The sequence below is a fragment of the Grus americana genome, chromosome 3, assembly GCF_028858705.1.
Source record: "Grus americana isolate bGruAme1 chromosome 3, bGruAme1.mat, whole genome shotgun sequence".
NCBI lineage: Eukaryota > Metazoa > Chordata > Aves > Gruiformes > Gruidae > Grus > Grus americana.
In genome coordinates this window covers 60,280,829-60,299,738 of record NC_072854.1, presented here as the reverse complement: position 1 = coordinate 60,299,738, position 18,910 = coordinate 60,280,829, and the positions used below count along the sequence as shown (strand labels likewise).

Below are 18,910 nucleotides of genomic sequence, written 5' to 3'. Positions count from 1 at the left end.
TATTGTACATGTGGTATCCATAACTCAGCTGTGAAATATTACTTTCAGAAATTTATTATATGCTATTTCTGATGTTTGTAGCTGTCCTACCTATAACAGCAAAGAGTGAAAATGTACTTTCCATGGGACTCTTCCTCCCTAATGATCTTTTTTTTCAATTTGATGGCAACTGTGCACATACAGATTCTGTTTCCCTTCACTGATAGGAGGGGTTTTTTCCCTCCCTTTTAAGTTCTTCCCACAGACTACCACACTGAGCTTTTATAACACTAGTCTGAATCCTATCCTGTTATTTTCCTGTCCCAGCCTGAATCTCTCCCATTTATCTTGTCACAGTGTCTTAGTTCTCTCATGTCTGTCTTTTGCCACAGAGCCACTTAGTTGTACAGTCCTGTGTAGAGAAAGCAAAAGCAATCACTCAGTTTTTCAATTCTTTTCCTAGCATTATCCTTATTAAGGATACGTGATAAATGTCTGTGACTGTGCATACGCGCACGTGTGTGTATTTCTGCTCATGGGTATTAAAGTGAATCAAATAACAGAAAAAGAAAATAAAGAAATCATTGAAATTATATTTGGACAATACAGAATTACAAAATAATGAATTTAGCATTAGCAGAATATTGTTGTCTGCTTTTCGTAAATTCTTTTCAAAATGCTTCTGAGCAAGTCAAGCATTCTCCTCCTACTTCCGGTTATTCAGTCCTCTATATTGTTTCAGAAATGCCACTTCCCAAAGTATAATATGTGCCACTCAAATAGTAAACTCCATGAGTCTAAAAACTTACATTCTGAAAAGTACTGAAATAATACACTTCAGGAGAAGTGGGACTTCAGTGATTTCTACATGGAGCCAGAAGAAAATTTTTTAGATTCCTTCCTCCCTTCCCACAGAAGGAGGAGAGGGGACGGGATGAAAAGACAAGGTGAAAGAGCTGGACACTATCAGAGCTTAAGGAACTTAAAACTGATGAACTGCAATTACTTTATACAGAAATCAACTACATAGTTTAATCAGTTATTCTTGCTCTTGCATCTTATGAGGTGCACCTTATGAGATCTTATGAAGCTCTGAGGAGTGTCAACTACTTTCTTTTTCTTCAGAAATATATGCCTGGGAAGGATAACCTGGACACTGAACTGATCCTCCACAGTCTCAGGGAATTAAGATATACTTATTGAGTCCAGAATTTTCTGCCACAACATTAACTCCATCCAAGTTCCACACATCTACAAGTCACAGAAAATATTCCAACACCACTTTTAAATATATACAGTGTATAGTAAAGAAATCAAACCCCACATAAATATGCTCCTGGCACAAGTATCTTAGCAATGTCAATGGTATTGCCAATGTCCTTGTTCCCCACAACAGGAGGGAATTTGTTAATAAAAGTGTCCTGATGTGTGTAGAAATCAGAAACAGATGGGCTGACCACCTCACCTCAAACTGCCACCTGGTTTCCCCGCATATTTGCCAGTTTTCTTTAAAGATACTCTACTAATCTTCCACATCACTGTGAGATTAAACCACCTGAGGACCTGGGATACAATGAGTACTGGCAATATGTTCTCCCTGGAAGTCTAAGCATTTCTGTTTTGCCAGCTCTCTTCACTGCACTTCTTGAAGAGAAGGCCTATTTTCTGTCCTGCCAAACGTTGCACTCGCCAGACCTGGACTGCTCGTGTTGCACTCGAACTGCCCGCCACTCTTAAGACAAAACCCACAGACCCTGCACAGCCAGTAGGACTAAGAGATGCAGAGCAGCAGACAGCTTCTCTGGGTAATTTGTGAGTGCTTCAGAGATGCAACAACCTAGCACACCGATGAACCTACCCTGCCAAACTTGGATCTGCAGTTTCACTTTCAGTAACCGGGATAGTTCAACCTCTCATTGTAACCTCCATTTAAATTCATGTGAGCAACTCCCAAATAAATCTACGTACATATTTTGACCTCCTATGCACTTGCTGGATGAAAAGCACTGTAAAAAGTAATTTCACATGTACAGCTACAAATGGTGTTCCATAATATTCTTGTGAAATAGATAAGACAGTGACTGTCAAAATGGCTAAAAAGTCTAGAAAAGTGAAGGTTCAAGACCAAATTAGCAAAAATGTTCAGAACCAAATAGTCCCAGTTTTCAACTCATATTTTTTATAATTAATGGGGTACAAATTTCAAACATACTTTAATGAATTAGAAACTTAGTCTCCATTATAGATAAAAGCTGTTTATAAGTATTATGGTAAACTTCAACTGTTGGGAAAAAAGAAAAAAAAATACTGCATTTTTTCCCAACCTGACTGATAATGTTTTGGCTCCTTCTAAAGTTAAATATATTTTATTTCTTCAGTTTATTAGTTATTGCTAACTAGTAATCACCATTTTATATGGCTACACTGTACAATAAAGTAAAATAAATATGTGGCTGCCCCAAAAGATCAAGAATTATATAAATGAAGAAATTGCAATTATTTTCCTGCTTTTTTCATGAAATTAGGATTGCTAAAAGCATTCCATGTACTGTCATAATTAGCAGTAATAACATACAAACTAATGCATTCCTGCAATTTTCAGCCCATTACTTGTAGGTTTGTCATCTGTTATTTCTATCTCACAAAAAGAAGTTAAGCATTTTTCTACTTAAAGCAAGAATTTATCAACACAACATAGCAATTACTGAATCTCCTATAAGCCAAAGGTAAAGAATTGTATTTCTTTTAAGTGAGGTCTCAAAGATATCTGGTGACCTTCATCATTCATAGTGATTGCTATGCATGACACTAGCTGGAAGAGAAATTTCATATTTTACCGACTACTTTAATAAACCTGACAATGCTGTGTCTACAAAATACCAGAATAAGCAAACAAAACCTCCTAATACTCCTCAAAACCCAAACGACTCTTATTTTTTACTGAGCAGTCTAAAAACCACGCAAACTGCAACATACCTTTTACTACGTTGTGGGGAACAAAACTGTTGTTCTGTTCACATACGGTGGTGAGTAAACATAGCGTGCATTCCTAACTGCATGGGTTACTCAGATCATAAAGAGCGTGCCAGACAACATTAGTGACACGGGGCCGTATCCCTGACATACACGGGAACCTCAACACTGCTCCTGTTCCAGCCAGCACAACTGAAGGGCCCTAAGAGAAGGTATTGGCTTCAGTACTGCAAGAGGACTGCCAAGCTTTCTTTGAACAATATGCAAGAGAACATGGGAAAGAAACAGACTTATAGTTGAGCCTTGTCTCATTTAAATAAAATAACAACAACAACAACAAAAAAACCCCCGACCCCCAACCCCACACAATGCACAGTGCAGTATTTTCAGAGTGCTGTCAACTGTCACACAAAGAAGGCTTTTAAAGACATTAGAACAACCCATACTTTTTCTTCAGTATAGTCACTGACTCTATAGTTGCTGCCTTTTAGTATATTAGGAAACCCAAAACTTTCAGAACTGCACAAATTTTCTTATTTCTTATGGCAATCTAGATACTGACATAGCAGAAAAAAGCTCTAGTTTAGCAGACCTGACCTAAACAACTACCCAAGTAAAATCACTAAGGTGATGAAAAACAAGGATGGTAACTTAGTTCTAATGCCTGAGAGCTACTCACATATTAACAGATCATAGCCAACAAGAGGCATGATCCCTTGCTGTACAGGCAAACTAGTTAATAACTCTGAAAGTTTAACAGACATTTAAAAAACCCCACAATTTTTTAATGCACAGGAGCTTAAATTCAAACTTCCATAAAAAGGTTTAGCTCTGCTGATTGAATGAGAAATGCACTTTGAATACTTTTGCATATATAAGGCCAAAGACTCAGATGTTTCTGCCAGTAACAAAGAGGGTTCCAAAGCCAGAGTGCTAATAATTCTTCCAGGATTCAAAGACTCTTCCAGGTATAAAGACTACTGCTTTCCAAGTACTTCAATGTCACATATACACAGTAGTTACAAGAATTTTTACCATAAGATTATTTCAATTACAGATTTTTTACAAGAAATAAAGGACAAAACCCTACATATCCAAGCATTACTCTCTGTTAAACCTTACTGAACTTCTGGGTTGTGGACTAAGTTAAGACTAAGTTTGATCTCTTAGAACAAAATTGTATGTACGGATGCACACCGATCTCTCAATGGCCTGCCCTTCATTTCATTGTATTTATTTTCTGACAAACTATGCTTTATTCAAGCCTCTTTAGTTGATAATCAGCTATTGTCCTCTTTAGGTATGGCTAAATGAGAAAGAAGGGAGATAAGGACAGGCAGGTTCCAAGAGAAACCAATAAACCAATAATAATAATATGAAATAGAAAACTGATCTCTGTGAAGATATCACAGAGGAAGGGGGAGCTAGGAAGGGGAATCTCTCTCCAGTGAGCCAGAGAAAGGGCCTTTCCTTTTTTCTTAGCACGTGGAAAACATATTATGATACTGTTTCCCACAGCATTCTCCTGGAGAAACTAGCTGCTCGTGACTTGTATGTATGTACACTTCGCTGGGTAAAAAACTGGCTGGCTGGCCGGACCCAAAGAGTTCTGGTGAATGGAGTTACATTCAGTTGGCAGCCTGTCACAAGTGGTGTTCCCCAGGGCTCAGTACTGGGGCCAGTTCTGTTTAATATCTTTATCAGTGATCTGGACACAGGGATCAAGTGCTCCCTCAGTCAGTTTGCAGATGACACCAAGTTGTGTGGGACTGTCGATCTGCTCGAGGGTAGGAAGGCTCTGCAGAGGGATCTGGACAGGCTGGATCCATGGGCCGAGGCCAACTGTATGAGGTTCAACAAGGCTCAGTGCAATTGAGTCACAACAACCCCATGCAACACTACAGACTTGGGGAAGAGTAGCTGGAAAGCTGCCTGGCAGAAAAGGACCTGAGGATGCAGGTCCACAGCCAGCTGAATATGAGCCAGCAGTGGGCCCCAGGGGCCAAGAAGGCCAAGAGCATCCTGGTTTGTATCAGAAATAGTGTGGCCAGCAGGACTAGGGAAGTGATTGTGCCCCTGTACTCAGCACTGGTGAGGCTGCACCTTGAGTCCTGTGTTCAGCTCTGAGCCCCTCACTACAAGAAGGACATTGAGGTGCTGGAGCGTGTCCAGAGAAGGGCAACAAAGCTGGTGAAGGGTCCAGAGCACAAGTCTGATGAGGAGCGGCTGAGGGAACTGGGGTTGTTTAGTCTGGAGAAAAGGAGGCTGAGGGGAGACCTCATTGTTCTCTACAACTACCTGAAAGGAGGTTGTAGCCAGGTGGGTGTTGGTCTCTTCTCCCAGGTAACAAGCGATAGAACAAGAGGAAATGGCCTCAGGTTGCACCAGGGGAGGTTTAGATTGGGTGTTAGGAAAAATTTTTTCACTGAAAAGGTTGTCAATCATTGGAACAGGCTGCCCAGGGAAGTGGTTGAGTCACCATCCCTGGAGGCATTTAAAAGACGTGTAGATGTGGCGCTTAGGGACATGGTTTCATGGTGGACTTGGCAGTGCTAGGTTAACAGTTGGACTCGATGATCCTAAAGGTCTTTTCCAACCTAAATGATTCTATGATTCTATGTTTTGTGGTCTGATTCAAGTTGCAGACAAATATGGGCCAGCCACAGACCTGACAAGATTTGGGGGCGATTAAGTTGTTACCTACTCAATTGAATACCAAAATGGTCAAGTTTAATAGCATAATGAACAAATTTGGTACCAGATAATTATTCTGTATTTATCTTGGCATAATAAAAATAAAATTGTTTTCCATCTACCCTCAGATCCTTTTGCACCTGTGTGCTAGTTTTGGCAGGGATAGAGTTAATTTTCTTCACAGTAGCTACTACAGGGCTATGCTTTGGATTTGTGCTGAAAACAGTGTTGATGATAACCCAGGGATGTTTTCGTTACTGCTGAGCAGTGCTTACATAGAGCCAAGGCCTTTCCTGCTCCTCACACCACCCCACCAGCGAGGGGCTGGGGGTGCACAAGGAGTTGGGAGGGGACACAGCTGGGACAGCTGACCCCACCTGACCAAAGGGATATTCCATACCGTATGACGTCATGCTCAACTTATAAACCTGGGGGGAAGAAGAAGGAAGGGGAAAATGTTCAGAGTGATTGTGTTTCTCTTACCAAGTAACCATTACGCGTGATGGAGCCCTGCTTTCCTGGAGATGGCTGAACACCTGCCTGCCCATGGGAAGTGGAGAACGAATTCCTTGTTTTGCTTTGCTTGTTGTGTGTGGCTTGTGCTTTACCTATTAAACTGTCTTCATCTCAACCCACAAGTTTTCTCACTTCTACCCTTCTGGTTCTCTCCCCCATCCCACCGTGGGGGGAGTGAGTGAGCGGCTGTGTGGGGCTGAGCTGCTGGCTGGGGTTAAACCATGCTAACCTGGAATTTATGTAGCATTTTCGTAAGCATCAAACAACTGCATTCTGTATAGCTACATCTGTCAAGCAAGATTCCACTAACAAGAAGCAATTTGTTTAAGGACCTCATTAGCCAAACTCCTCCCTTTACCCAGGCTGTTGCTCAAAATATGCCATTGTATGCAAATGTGTCTCTAGCACAGCTGATCTATTTTTAGTGTATTTAAGTATTTTTAGTATTTTTTGTGTATTTAAGTATATAGTACTATGTTACTGAAAGAAGAAAGAACACTACTCTGAACATAAACTTTTATTCATATTAATTTTCCCTGAAACTGTCTTTTAATTGTCTTTAAAGAGCCAAACCAGAAGTTATCATGAATAAAATACTTATCTTTTAAATAATTTTAAACATGACTTCATAAAAATATGGATTAAATAATTATTTTTAATTTGGTACATTATGTTACACTCAGTGGGTCAGTCAGAATTATCCATATAAACAACAGAAAGTTATAGGAGAAGCTGAGCGTGTCTTCATAATATAAAAGCAACATAGACCAAAGAGGAAAATAATCCAGGTGATCTATTGTGCAAGAAAGAAAGTCTTTACAGAAACAAACAAACAGAAGTCTACCTGTTGGAGGTCCAATGTAATGGTCACATAGTGATATTCAATTCCATTCTGGATACTAGGGCTTTGCCACCAAGTGTTCTTGCCATCAATTGCATTTGTTATCGGATGTCGTTCTGTTAGAACAGCAGAAATACATAAATATCTGTGAAAATTATTAGGAGATTTAAATGTTTTTAGATCTAAAATCTAGATTTTAATACAATTACAGAACTAATGAGGCAGCGCTTTAAAATAAAAACCCAGGAAATTAATTTTTCTTCTACTCTTGAGGCACAGTCATGCTTATTATTACTGGACTACTCATCTAATGTTAGTTTAATTTTGGTTAGGATCACAAGAAGGTGAATCAGAGCACCACAATGCACTTGGAGGCTCTCCTAATTCTATAGAAAACGTAGGCATCTAAATCACATGAACACATCCTGCAGTCTTCCAAAGTTTCAAGTACTGTAAAGTCATTAAATGTTGCAACAGAAACAATAAACCAGGAACCTGAGATATGGTGTGCAGGGAAAGCAGTAATACTGGTACTTGCATTTCTAAGCACACATGGAAATAATTCAGGAAATAATTCAGAAATTACAGAGGAAATGATTCAGAAATCATTACAGAATATATTTCTCAACTGGAAAATTGTCTGAGTCACATACATGCATATAAAGAAGGTTTGCTTGGTTATAATCCATATCAAAGTCTAAGATGCATTACTTTTCATGTCTACGTTTACTCTGCTGCAGTGTCCCAAATGAATCCCAAATAACAGGGCTAAGAATTTATTTACAGAATTGAATTCTTCCTAGATTTCAAGATCTTCTAAATTATTGAAGTTTGCTTAAACAGTATTTTAATGTTATTTAGACTGAGAAAAATCGCACTCAACATTTTCAGGTTACTTTTTGTGGTCAATTTGTGTTTCTCTCCTGTACAAAATGAAGAATAACATAACCTCAATTTTAAGAAGTATAAGAATCTGTATTTTGAAGTCCCTAATTGCCCAGAGCAAGTCTGTACATTATGGGGAAAATAACTCAAAGGAAATTGAAATACAGTAATTTTTTTCTATGCAAGTTCTGTCTGTAAGAACATAGCAAGACAGGAAAAATCCTACCCCTCTCATTAAGGATGGCTTTCTAAACTGACAGGTTTTCTTGATATAAAACTGGAATATGTTTCATTACTAGCTAGTCCTAGAATTGCAAATAATTAATTCATGAACTGATTAATTTTCTTGTTATTTTAATTATTACTTAAATCAACCAGCCAGATTGATAGTCTTTGTGTCTCTGTTTTTTTGCTACATCAACCACCTGCAGAGGACAGGAGTCCTAGCTCATTAAGGGAAGCCAGAATGTCTGAACATATTTAAAGATACAATTAAAGTGCTTTGTGGGAGTGAAGGAAGGCATAATCCCTCAAAATTGAAAATGCCAAAAAATTCATTTAAATATCAGATTATTCAGTGGCATTAGTGGGCACCAACATTGCAAGTTAGAATACTGGTGCTACAAGTGATGTTATTAGTAGGTTTATCTTTATATTGAAGAGAAAAACAAAACACACCCATGCTTTACATGTTGTCAGTTCCCACAGCTCTGATCGTTTTCACAAACCTTGGCTTTAAATGAGCGCTAGCAAAAATCTTCTGTAAATCAAACTCAGAGCTCCTCGGTGATTGTGACAGAAGCTGTCTAATTGGAAATTTTGATTTAAGTCTCTTCAGGTGAAATTGATATAAAGGTAAATCATGAGAAGGAGGGCTGGGAGATGAATCAACGATTAACTGTAATCACCATTATGAAAGTTTAATCATAATTAATTTGAAAACACTGATTAATTGCTGGCATGTTTTGCCTATTTAAAAGGAAGGGAAAATAATATATTTGCAAAAAGGACTGGATTGCAAATGCTGTTGAAGGACCAATCTCCCTGATGGATGGCAAGGGGGAGAACTTACAGAGTGAGCCCATCAAACTGTGTTCTTTAATTTGGTCTCACATGTGATTAACCAGGGAATTTGTGTTCATTTCCTACTACAGTAATTAAGGGGAGGCACTCCAGACTCATACATTCCAGGGGGATCATTTAAAGTCTGGTTACGTTACATGGTTCTCCTATTAATGAGCCATCTTTGTTTAAATAAGGCACTTCCTTCTGCCAAATGAACATTTAAAAACCTTAAAATGAGATGTGGTTGGCAACAAAAGACTAGACATTACGAAGCTGAGAAGATTCAAGTTTTTAAGGGGGTAGGAGAGAGGGGAAACACAAATATAAATCATTCAGATGGAGTTTATATATATATACATATGTATGTCTCTATATACACATACATTAGCGTACACTATTTGATATCATAGGCAGGACATGGGAACAAAGCAATCCAGCTCTGGTTTAGATTTGGTTTCTGAATTAAACAAACCTGATATAGAAAAAAACTTGCATGATGTGCATATGTCTCTAAACACCCATTTATAAAGAAGGGAAAGAAACTATTGCGCAGCGTCTGCCAGTTGGAATGGTTCCAAAAGCCCCTGAAATCTTCCCTGAGTGAGGCACACTACTACAGTGCAACATAACATCTGAATGCTTACATTGCTGCAAAATCATGTGACCTTTCCCCAGAAGGCGGCATTTACTACCATTAAAAAAGACATCAAAACTTGGAAACTATCTTGGGGAAAAAAAGTAGGTTGCAACTGTGTTCAGACAAATGGAGTAGTCTGTACTGGGGCAATTATAATTAGCTTCACAAATACAAGATGGGGAGCCAATGGATAGGTAGCCATGTAGCAGGAAAGTATCTGGGAATTATCATGGGCAACTAGCTATATATCTCTCAGTGGTGTCACACCATTAAAAATGGGAAATATCTAAGTAAAACATGTAAACAGGAATATATTCTGTTCATTCTGAAGCAAACCTGCATCTCTATGCAGTGCTGGTAAGAGCTCAGGTGAATTGTAATGCAGATGAAAACCTCTAGAGAAAATTCAGAGAATGGCAATTTGCACAGTTAGAGTTCTAGAAAATACAACTTAAGTGGAGAATGAAAGAAGAGAGATAGCCTCGTGTAGAAACTAGACAGAGCAGCAATACTATCAACGCTCAACTAAGTAAAAGACTTTTGTAAAGAAGAAGGGAATAATTCATTCCTTGTATTGACTGAAGTTAGGAAAAAGGTAACATGAATTTCTGCAAGGAAGATGCAGATTAGCTATTTGGAAAAGATTTTGTAATGGGTAAAATAACTCTAGGAAGGGTGGCCCTGGAAGGACGTTTCTAAGGAGAAGCTAAACAAGCTTCTGTCTGGAAAGCTACAGACAGACATAGATAGCTCATCCTGTGTAGAACTAGCAGGTAGATTAGATGTTGTCTTTTTTTTTTCCCCATAGTTTTAAGCACATGTTTAAATGTGCTTAGTCATGCAGTGTAAATGTATCTGAACTAGGTTTCAGAGGGAAACAATTGGGAAAAAAAAGAGAAATTGTCTCCATGCTTCTGTGGCTGTGCTTCTTCCAACATTTTATCTATTCAATTAAAAGCTGTCTTAAGTGTCTCTGCACCCTCTACCATATACAGTGCCAGTATACCCACAAAAATCTAACAATGTTAATGCTATTCAAGTCTTTCACTGCAAGGCAACATGAAATTAAACTTGTATGACTTGACTAAGAAATTTTCTTAGTTCAAATCTTCCAAACTATTAGAAGCATGCATCTCCGAAGCAGATGATAACAAATTTATACTTGAAAACTGATTTTGCTTCCAGGTAGTTTTTAAAAAAGCAATGTTAGCAAAGATCAATTTTAATATGAAAAAATAAGCAATTAAACCAAGCAATGCTCTGTTATCTTTTTTTTTTGCTGGCTCAGTGAAACTGAATTAACATCAAACGAAGAAGAAAAATATCCCAGAACACAACAAAATAAAACTGGAGTTGGCCCTAAACTGAAATTTCAGATGTTGCTTAGATCAGCCAAAATGTTCAAATTCCACATGTAGGTATGCAGGTAAAAGTCATCTGGTTTTCGTTCATGGTCAGTATATATCAAGAAAATTCAACAACACCTGTAGATACTTAATTTTTCTAAGTCTGAATTTAGGTGCTCCACTTTAAGCATCTGAATTAGAAAGTTCAGTCTGAGGAGTATACATAACAGATACAGATTTTGAAGTACCAATAGAAAAGATGAGTAACCTAATTTAAAAAGAAAGATACATTTCATAGTAATTGGGCCAGTAATACACAGTTTTGTTTGCCGAATATCTACGATCTTTGGAAAAAAATCTTTTTAAAAGAACAAAATGAAAACGGCAGACGTACGGTGTGGAACCCTGCTCCTTTGATCACAAATACGGCACTGAGGGTTCCTTGCAGGCTGTCCAGGTACATGTTCGACAAGTTTGCAGTACATTTCCTGACCCTTCTCTCCACAGGTAGCATTGGTTGTGATGAGAGCATTAGTAGCCAGGTTCAGCACTGCGGGAAACAACCCTGCAAACAAAATGAAATAAAATCATAAACAAAAGCAACAAAGGTGACTTTGGTAGCACAATCATAAATGAACATAACACATTAAAATGAAAGCCTTAGTTTTCAACAACTATGGAAGTAATGAAGCACAGAAAAGCACCAACAACTTTGGGTTTGAATCCAGAGTTTAGACATCGGAATAAAGCCATTATACTGATGGTTTCCTCATTCCCCTCTAAAATTCAAATTGGTACGCTCTGGTTATATCCTGAACAGCAGCAGTATGACAAAGGAGAAAGTAAAGTATGAAAACACACAAAGCATCTCAAATTATTTTTTTTCATAATCTAACCTTGTGTTTCTATCGAATTGGACATTGAAACATTGTATGCAAATTACCTCTGAAAAGTCTTTATTATTATTCTTTTCTGCTTGCATCTCCATGGGAAAGCTTTTTCTTCACAGGCTGCACTATCATAGAATCATTTAATGGTTTGGGTTGGAAGGGACCTCAAAGCCCATCTAGCTCCAACCCCCCTGCAATGGGCAGGGACACCCTCCACTAGACCACATTGCCCAAAGCCCCATCCAACCTGGTCTTAAACACTTCCAGGGAGGGGGCAGCCACAACCTCTCTGGGCAACCTGTTCCAGTGCCTCACCACCCTCACGGTAAAGAATTTCTTCCTAACATCTAATCTAAATCGACCCTCCTTCAGCTTAAACCCATTACCCCTTGTCCTGTCACTACACTCCCTCATAAACAGTCCCTCTCCATCTTTCCTGTAGGCCCCTTCAGGTACTGGAAGGCCGCAATTAGATCTCCCCGGAGCCTTCTGTTCTCCAGGCTGAACAACCCCAACTCTCTCAGCCTGTCCTCATAGGAGAGGTGCTCCAGCCCTCTGATCAGCTTTGTGGCCCTCCTCTGGACTCTCTCCAACAGCTCCATGTCTCTCCTGTACTGGGGCCCCCAGAGCTGGACGCAGTACTCCAGGTGGGGTCTCACCAGAGCAGAGTAGAGGGGTGGAATCACCTCCCTTGACCTGCTGGTCACACTTCTTTTGATGCAGCCCAGGACACAGTTGGCTTTCTGGGCTGCAAGCACACACTGCGGGCTCATGTTGAGCTTCTCATCAATCAATACCCCCAAGTCCTTCTCCTTGGGGCTGCTTTCAATCCATTCCTCACCCAGCCTGTAGCTGTGCTTGGGATTGCATCGACCCACGTGCAGGACCTTGCACTTGGCCTTGCTGAACTTCATGCAGTTCGCACGGGCCCACCTCTCAAGCCTATCAAGGTCCCACTGGATGACATCCCTTCCCTCCAGCGTGTCGACCACACCACACAGCTTGGTGTCATCAGCAAACTTGCTGAGGGTGCACTCGATTCGGCAGACTTGTATTACCGTATATTTCTATTCTGCTTAGGACCTCATAGTCACCCTTGTCATCAGAGCAGCTAAGCAATTTATGCAGCAACATGAATAGCATCTGTCATGTGTGGTATCCCTTTCCTCAAGAAGAGGATAATATATACAGCATTATATCTTTTATGGCAGTACTTTCAGGTACACATGCTGAGTGATGTATTAGAATTCTCATTCAGCACAGCACTTAAGCAAATCTCTGAGTGCTCTGCTGAACCGAGTTCCATGCAGCAGTAAACTATAAAGATTATAAACCGTATGAAGAACAATCATTAAGGTGGGTTACTCTCCTTCCCACTAAATACTGATCAAAACCTTTGAGCCGTGATAAAATTGATCCATGGAGACAAAGTGCTATGATATGCTGAATGTATACATTAACCTCTCACATTAAATCAATCAGTTTTGCATCCTCAAAAACGTAATTTGCCATGGCTGCAGATTAAAACAAAACAACAAAAAAAATCTAAGGTGCGGATTGGGATCATCTTCAGATGCATTTGATGACAATTTCCACTGGCTCCAAACCCACCCTTTTGCAATTCATTCAGCTTCTAACCCTATTGTATTATTATAAACTTAAAATAAGGCTTCAATCAAAATTGAATCTGCAATTATTGTACAGAGACAAGGCTCCCTTTATAATGACTTTCCTTTTCCTCCTCCGCAGATGGACAACACTATTCAACCAACTCCTTTCAGTTCTTTAACTCCAGTGCCCTGCTTGTCTCTGAAATTAACCTGTATGCCATTTAATTACCAAGCTTGGGTGGTCACAGTACAGCTGTCCTCTGACATTGTGAGTTAGTGCTTCTCACGCTTGCTTTAAAAACATGTTAAACATACTGCTTGAGCAAGGCAGCCCATTAGTTACTAACCTAGCCAATTTGTATAGTCAATCAATATTTGAGATTTTATTGATCGTGTAGCTTGCTTCTTCTGTATAGATTACAGTCCATTTTCATCACATTTAAAGATCTATACAGTTGGTCTTGTATTTTTATTCAATGCTTTCAGTGATATTTGCTGCCTTCTACAACGGGGGCACATGGTAAAATCTGTGAAAGCATCAGCCAAGTAGATGAATTAATAGTTGTGGAACTTCCTATGTTGACTTACAGCCTCATTATTCTCTAGTTAGACTATACAAAGTTAACAGTGTAAAAGCAGTAATCACTTAGTCTTATCAGAGTCTGGCATTTGGTTTGGAGTTAAGTATTTTATTCCCTCAAAAGTGAACTTCGTAAAAAGGACAGAATGATCCTACATGCAAGGAATTGCAGTAGATGGCATCAGGAGAATAAATCCTTCAAAAAACAGTGTAACAGCTGAAAAAGAGCAGGCAAAAATCCTCCAAATTCACACAGCTATAATAATATTACATGTTGTGTGTCTATACACAAATCATACCATTCTTCCAAGTTTTAACTCAAATTTTAAATGTAAGAGAAAGAAGTAAATGAAGAGTGCTTAAGCAACTCACCAATTAGAACATAATTTCACTCTCGGGTAACCTCTTTTATGTACAGTGCAGCTTAGGGAAAAACTACCACACAGCCTTGCCCTTAATCAGTACAAACACAGGCACTGAAACCAGTGTTGGATGTTTCACTGAAGAGACCATGTCAAGATCCAGTGCCTGAGAGAGAAGCGCATCTCATTGCATTCCCTGCAGGCTCACAGGAGTGGATCTGGCAGCCAGAGAGCAAGAGATGCACAAAGTGCTCCTGCACTGCCCTCAGCACTTCACGTTTCGTATTGATTAATTCCCCAGCCCTGGAATTTTAACAAGTCAAAAATTATAATTAACAAATAAAAATTTAAAGTTTTTTTGAATAATCTTTTTTTGCGAGGAACAGGGGGTTGGACTCCATGATCCTTATGGGTCCCTTCCAACTCGAGATATTCTATGACTCTATGATACTACTTCGTATAGCCCAAAATAAGGCTTTGCTTTTAAAGAGCATTTGATGCGCAAGCCTGATGGAATGGAAGACTCAATACTATTCGTATTGCTTTCTAGCAATTAATATATGTAATACTTTCACAACATAGGCATGAGACTCTAGCAACACAGAAGATGAAAGCATCCTTTATTTAGGCTCTTTCACTATGAAGTAAAAACATGAATGTTCATGATACTAGTATATACTGTTTATCCTTTCTAAGATTCCCGTCTTTCTCATCATAAATCCCAAGGAAAAAGGCAAGACAGCTCAAGACACCACAGTTCATTTTTTAGAGAATTTTGCCTTGTTTTTCACGATGATAATTATACACAAGAAATATTTTAAAATTAGTGTACTAGTTTTGTGCCTCTTAAAATTCAGTTTCTCACTAAACTATGAAGTTTATTTAGTTATCAATCCCACCTTGAATTCTATGGGCATCATGCTATGAAACACTTCCAAAAGTATCATCTGCTGTAATTACAGACAGCTATTCTTTCTTTATTGCCAAGTACCTTTAGTAATCATTTGCTCCAGTGCAAAGACTGAGTAAAATACCTCTGAGTCAGAAACACATTATCTCTATTTTGTGTAGCTCAAGTGCAAGCACAGAAATTCTACTCTCTTCAACTGCCAGCTACATCAATCTTTTCCCTCCTTTGTGTCACTAGCGAAAAACAGATTAGCATTCATTTCTAAATGTAAAAAATACCCAAATTCTTGCATGGAGGAAATAGGTAGAAAAGATTGGTTTGTAACTAGGCTGTGGTTTTAGCAGCTTGGATTCAATTTCTGGTTTTCAACAGACTTCTGTTGCATGAAGAGAAAAACACAGCCTCAGATTCTCACCTATGAAATGGGTATGGTCATCTTTCTGCTTTCCACTTTGGATTTTAGAGCACAGAAGCCTGACAGTTTGTTTAGTATCGACAGGTGATTAAACTATGAAAGGAAAATAACACAGAAATTAATCAAATTCTTTAAAGTGGTTAACACGCAAGGGCAATCAAGAAAGCTGCTCTACTCTCTACAGAATTAGTGATGATAAGTTTATTGTGAACACAAACGGTTTCAGAAAAAAACTGGCAAAAAATGAAAAGCAGCGAGTCACCAGGAATAGCTGATTTTTGCCTAGAAACTCAGATGTACTCAAGTTTTACGCTACCACTGTTCTAGTTAAGTAGGGTTTTAGTTAAGTAAGCTATCATGACATGTGAGGGAATGACCTCTCATGAGATAACAACCAAAAAAAAAAAAGGAAAATGGGGAATGACAATGGAAAACCACAGCAATCTGCTGAATCCCATTTTGTTCAACAGTTACATAAGTAACTTAGAAAAGAGGATAAAAAGTAAGGTGACAGTTTATTTATAATAGGTATTATTCAGGACAATCAAAATAAGGACAGACCACAAAGGTAGAAAAATTTCATGGTATGGTATGTCTAGGCAATAAAATGGCAGATGAAATTGAGGAATTGAAATTAATACACAGGTGAAAAATATGATAGACTCTGCACTAGCTGTTATCACCCCTGAAAGAGTTATTATGGATATTTCAATGAAAATATTAGCTCAAGAAATCGAAACAAAATGTCATGACATGATTGCATAAATCCATCTGTAATGATAAGTGAAATACTGTATGATATTCCTTATTTCTCATCTCCAAAAGGACATGGTAGAACTAAAAAAGATAAAGAAAAGTGTGACAGGATCACAGCTGTGGATCAGCTTCTGAATGTGGACATTAATAGGCTATGACTCTTCTACTGGGAAAAGAACTGATTGGGAGATGTAGAAAATGACATAACTATATAAAATCATAAATGGGTTTAGCAAGTGAACATTTGGAAGTGAACATGGTAAGTTTAGTTACCCTTCTACCACAAATTGGGGGTGCTGAGTCAACTTATACAGAAGTTTTCTACATTGATTGGCATTTTTTGTCTGTTTATAAATGGACCTGCTTTTCATTATGGTATAAATTAAATTTTAGAATACATGAATAAATTCTATTATAAAATGTTTTTATTCCAAAAGCAGGAATGGATTAAAAACCAATTAGATTAATACATAGAACAAGGGTTCCTCTGGGGCTGTTAAACATGAAGGGCTTGATGTTGAACTGTCAGTTCAGAATATCCCTAAATCACTGGCTGTCGCAGGGTTTTATCCAGGGAGGCATCACTGTACTCATTCTCTTTCATATTTTTCCTCAATAATGTCTCTAATACATACCTGTAGTTGTTTCTTACTAAGGCTGGTAGCACATATAGCCCAATATCAAGGTCCACCCAAAATGGAATAGAAACCATAAACTTAATTTTGTGTGGTGTTGCTAATGAAACCATAAAATTTTTGCCAGTGTTCATTTTTTCCACCAGCTATTGTCCTCTATACTACTTCCCATCAGTACCTTGCATCCATAGAGGTCTCATTAATGGCTACTTATTCTATAAACCCTTAGAACATTCTCTGAGACTGGTGATTTCCTTCCAGCTTCTGCAAAGTAGTACTACCTAATTCATTTTCTTATGTTTTCCTAATCTCATTGCATAAAGGAAAATAACAGCCCAGCTTCACATGCTTTCTTTTACGTACTTATCACGTTTCCTCACCAACCTCCAGCTCATAAAAGCTCAATGAGTATCAGCGGAATAAAAGCCACCCATCTGACGCCTGGCACCTTGCCCTATTTTATCATGCCCTATTACCTACTCCTCTGCCAAACTGACAGATTTTCCACATGCTTTATTGCAGTGGTTGAGATCAGCAGAAGCACATGAGCTACACGAGTAGCAGGTACAAGACATTTTCATAAAGCCTGTCAGCTGTTGAATTCAATCTCATTCTCACTCTCACTCTCCTCCCAAATAGCGCTATTTGATTGACCTTCAGAGCACACTGCAAGACCTAGTTGATTTCCCTAGCTGAGAGAGGATGGAGGGATTCTAGGGGGAAATCAAAGATATTAACTATATCTCCAGCTGCTGAATGGTGATTACAGGTTCATTATGAAGTGGGGATAGTCACTGGGGTAACCTACTTTTAAAATATGTCAAGGAGCAGCTACAGCAAAGGAGGGGTGCTGAAAATAGATATGAATGTAAACAAAATAATTACCTTGTACATTAGCCTTCCTACCATTTACCAGTTCTGACACTTATGTTTTTCTTTCCTTCCCTTCACATAACCCACGGAAGATTGCAAATACCGTTTCAATCACATCAGCAGCCTACATCTACAGAGCAACCGGTGGGATATGTCTCACTAAAAGGACACTCCAGCATTACCATGGAAGCAGGAATCACAAGCGAAGAACCAAGACCAAGAATATAACCAGTGTTAGCCGCCTGCTACTGCACGGATGAAGCAGCAGTCAACTGAGCAAAAAACAAGGAACTGCCAATTAGTGATAGGAGATGGAAGACAGCAGCAGAGATATTTGCATGGAGATGAAGGAAGGAACTGTCTAACTGAGTGGGGGAGACTGGGAAAGAGAGAAGAAAATTAGAAGGAGAAAGACCACTGCAAAGATACTCATGGAAGGCTCTGTATGCAAGCTTTCCTCTTGACAGATAATGGTTGGCACACAAAATTTTGCATTCAGTATTATTTAATGTCTAGATGGTGAATACACAACGATAAGATCAGTGCCCCATTTTACTGAGGATAAAATTAATATAAATAATCGCAGTCCCTGCACATATTAGCAAAATGTTAACTTTAAAAAAAATCATTATTGGTTTTTAATAGTATTTTCAAAATACTTCCAAGATAGAAAACAAACTTTGGGTTACCAACTCTGGGATTTCTTTGTTTCTTATTAAAGCATTAGAACCGAGATAATGTTTTTCTCCTTCAAAGAAAGCTCTGTTAAGACCTGCATATTCCTCTTCTCTCTTCTAAACAGACCAATATTTGGCACTGTGTATTTCCTTCAATCTTCTCAAAATATCCCTAGTCTCTTCAAAGCAGCGAATAAAACAGCCTGCCTAAATATGTCTAACTTTTCAAGCCAATCTTCCTAGTCTATAGAGCACTTTGAAATGTT

At 38.6% G+C, this 18,910-nt stretch overlaps 1 protein-coding gene across 7 annotated transcripts in view; it reads right to left on the bottom strand.

Moving 5' to 3' along the window:
• The window catches only part of LAMA2 (laminin subunit alpha 2), a 379,531-nt gene that overhangs the window by 275,258 nt on the left and 85,363 nt on the right, over positions 1–18,910 (bottom strand). For 6 of the 7 annotated variants that reach the window (XM_054819583.1, XM_054819586.1, XM_054819585.1 and 3 more), the window contains exons 2-3: positions 11,331–11,501; positions 7,007–7,119 (exon numbers count right to left, since the gene is read on the bottom strand). In XM_054819583.1, the coding sequence (XP_054675558.1) occupies positions 7,007–7,119; positions 11,331–11,501 (284 nt within the window). Of the gene's footprint in view, positions 1–7,006; positions 7,120–11,330; positions 11,502–15,703; positions 15,797–18,910 lie in introns of all 7 variants that reach the window. The other variant, XM_054819588.1, reaches the window with a different exon arrangement.